Source organism: Megalops cyprinoides, chromosome 6 (genome assembly GCF_013368585.1).
Source record: "Megalops cyprinoides isolate fMegCyp1 chromosome 6, fMegCyp1.pri, whole genome shotgun sequence".
NCBI classification, from domain to species: Eukaryota; Metazoa; Chordata; class Actinopteri; order Elopiformes; family Megalopidae; genus Megalops; species Megalops cyprinoides.
This window is the reverse complement of record NC_050588.1, coordinates 3753805-3757296: the sequence shown is the minus strand read 5'-3', so window position 1 is coordinate 3757296 and position 3492 is coordinate 3753805. Positions and strand designations below refer to the sequence as shown.

General features: G+C 42.2%; 1 protein-coding gene across 1 annotated transcript; it reads right to left on the bottom strand.

Moving 5' to 3' along the window:
• Positions 1–357: 357 nt before the first annotated feature.
• cenps (centromere protein S) lies at positions 358–2557 on the bottom strand. Its single transcript, XM_036532387.1, has 5 exons — positions 2407–2557; positions 2022–2145; positions 1439–1472; positions 1004–1070; positions 358–552 (listed from the first exon to the last, which is right to left on the bottom strand). Exons 1-5 carry the CDS (start codon positions 2431–2433, stop codon positions 415–417), a joined length of 390 nt encoding a protein of 129 aa, XP_036388280.1. The 5' UTR covers positions 2434–2557; the 3' UTR covers positions 358–414.
• Positions 2558–3492: the final 935 nt, after the last annotated feature.

The window sequence follows — 3492 nt, the reverse complement described above, 5'->3', positions numbered from 1 at the left end:
CTCCAAAAAAAGATTTTATTCCCAGAAAGTGCATTAACACTAATGCTATGCCAAGTGGACTAAGCATCTCTATTCTGAACAGACCCCACAGTACTACTGTTTTAACACTAGAGGGCAAAAGGCTAACGAAATAGTAGCTGAACAGTGTTTGCTCAATTGGTTTTCTTTTCAGTAAAGGACACAAATTTTGGTCTTCTGCATGGGGTCTGGGCTGTTTGTCAGGCAGGGTGCTGCAGGTCCCTTTTTCCAAAAAGAAGCGAGGTGATTGACTCTGGCTGGTGACATCACCCTTCTCCTTAGAGATATGCAACAACAAACCTAGATGTGTCAGTTCCTATATACACTGCACACAGCACAATAAAAGGCACTTCAGGAGAGAAAGAAAGCAGGCAGCCCCTGTGGCTGCATGTGTGTTTACACCCCACTGTCAGCCGCTTCCTGCTCTGTCACGCCCTCATTGCTCTTCCTCTTCATGGCATGCTGCCTCCTCTTCTCTTTGTGCTCCTTGCTGCCAGAGGTGAGCTTCTCACTCTTGGCCATAATGTGGCTGGACTGTCAGAGCAGACAGACATGCCGATCAGCCACAGTGCATTATGGGAAAGCAGGTTATCTAATGCATAAAGCGCCACATACACTTCAGCAACGAGCAGGATCCACACGTGGGTTAAGGGAGCTACACATGAACACCTGCCACAGCAGCAAAATCTGCTGATGTTCAATGATGTAATTTCATGTTTTAATGTGGCGGTATTAAAGCATTCTCTAGAAAGGGCACTTATTTTGGCACATCACAATGTTTTTGTTAACTGCACATATTTTCCTGTTTTTTAACTTGATATGATTGAGCACAAAAGGGTACAGTTTGGTGCAAAACTGTAGCATTGTTAGGGAGAACCCTGTACAAGTAAAATATGATGCCAATGATGTGCATCATGTGTCTGTAAAATTCCTTCTCCTCGTCAATGATCTGCTTCACATGTCTGAGAAATGTGATATTCCTCACCAATGATGCGCTTCTTCGTGCTGCAAGCTTCACGTCCTCCACAGTGACCGTGGTTCTTTTTGCATGCCTGATCAAACGCATACACACAATCTCAGATTAACTGTTGAGCTTGATCAATAACATGATCTCTGAGTTGAGCTAAAATAAAACAAAAGCTCCTAATTACTGAGACAAAGCTTGTTACAGCTTTAAATGATTCAGTGGGCCGGTGCTCCCTGTGGGCTAGACTCTTCTGCAAGTAGATGTTAATAAATAAATGTTGCATAACTTCCACAGCCCCAGGCTGAAATCTCCCATGCCAGATTCACCCCCACACTGAGGATCGAGAGAGCAGCTTTTGGTAGTTTCTGCAAATGTACTTTTTACCATTTCATTTTAGCATATAAATCAGAGGCACAGATCTACAATGCTAATCCAAACACAGACGTGGCTTACCGTGCAAAGGCCTCCAGGTCTTTTGCAAAAATATCTGCAGTAGAGAGGGTGAAAATAAGAGATAGTATCACACCATAAAATCAACTCACAATGCTAACATGTTCCCTTTGTGAGTTTACAATGAACCCATTTCAGGCAGAAAATACTCCTATTACCAGCATTCAATCATTGAATTTGGATTAGAAATGCAAGCAGAGGTCACTCCAGGTCAAGATGTGTGGAGTGAAAGGCCTTGACTGTCATGCCCTTTCTGCTTTAATAGACGAAACTGGTGGAGCTAGCAAAATTCACCCCTGGAAGTGGAACTTATTTCCAACAGAACTCCGTATGCGGGCCTGAACGCTCGAGAAATCTCTTCGGTTTGCAAGAGATCACTCTTCCATTTTCTCTGTTGATCGTTTCTCTGATCACTTCTATACCAAGAACAGTTGCCTCAAACTTCCCTTGGGTCTGACTTTACTGGTGTCCTCCCCACTTGACAAACAGCCGTTAGCAACGAGTGCAGTGAATGCCACCTGTGGTGGAAATTCATATCATTACCTGCCCAGCGAGATGTGTCAAATTTAATCGAGTTTGTTCTTACCGCATTGCTTGAACGTTGTTTCAGCGATCGCTGCCACGACCAGTTTGCTGAATTTCTTCTGACAATCCTCTCCAATTTCATGACAAAATTTGCCCACTGTGAAGTGCACTGCAGCTTTCAGTCTCTGCTAGAGTGAACGGGTTTACAAATCACAAAAAGGCACAGCGGACAGTCTGGGAACTTTGCGAGCTATTTACCTATTTACACAAAAGTTAGCTGGCTAGGAATTGGTCAGTGTAGCTAAACATTTGGCGATTAACTACCTGCACAATAGATAACAATGTTTGTTATCTAATATTAGCTGCTATTGTGTATCCTAATTAATGATCACTGCATGACCACTACCGATGCGCAAATTCTCTTAGTCTTTATCGTTATCTACAACCTGGCTGTGAGAGAATTCGTCGTCCATTTTTTCGATGGAGTAAATGTCGATAAAAATATGTTCTGATCCAGTGACAAAGACAGTCGAGTGAACTCAAAAAATCTGACAATTGTGGCAACGAAAACATACAAACGTAAGAAATTGTTGACAGGCTTGCTACCGTTACGGAAAGATTGGACAGCGTCTGAAGCAACTTTTCCTTTGGCGCGCTGTTTGTAATGGTGGCCATAGATATCACACAACACTAGCTCCTCTACCCGAAAGAAGGCTCGGCAACGCTGTAACTAGCGCCACCATCTTACGGGGGACTTCTTTAATCTACAAACCAAAACAACACGTTATTGTACATCCTATATAATGTACATGCATGAAATGCGCTGAGGACACATTCACTAGCGCAAATAACTTCTTGCTTTGAAACTTTGAAAAGCTCCTTAATGTGCAAATCTCACCCCAGAGACAATATTTCATTCTCAGCTGGCACCTTATAAAATTGGATAAATGGTTGAGAACTCTCTCTTCCCATATAGTGCTGCTGCTTTGAACACTTTCAAACGAATCAACAATTTTACTCACAGAAACATTTTAATCATGCAACAAGAACAAAAACATGATATATCTGAGGCTGAGAGAATGTTTTTGGGGGCATGTGTGGCTCTTCTTTAAAAAGTGACCTGTCACTGACCCCGATGAATGACAACAGAATGCTGAAGTTTGTAACAACTTTTAAATTCATCAACGATTATTTTGATGTCTGATTGTATTTGTCATTGTGGTTAATATAATTCTTTGTCACATGTCTGGGACATTTTTGAACAGCTGGTGGCTTTTATGGAGGTTCCTTGAAACGGTTACCATGAGCAAGGAGCTGGCTGCTGCTTGGGGAAAATGACCCATTTTGAACCCTTGCTTTAATGGGGATGTCCAATGCAATTGAATGTGATAAATTATGAAACAACTGTCATTCACAACTGCTCTTCTTTGCTCTGTTCAGAGTCCCTTTGATCACGCTTGGGTGTAAGTAAATCTGTGTGCCTTACCCTGATGTCAGACATCTCTGAACCAATTCATCCTTAAGGAACCAAT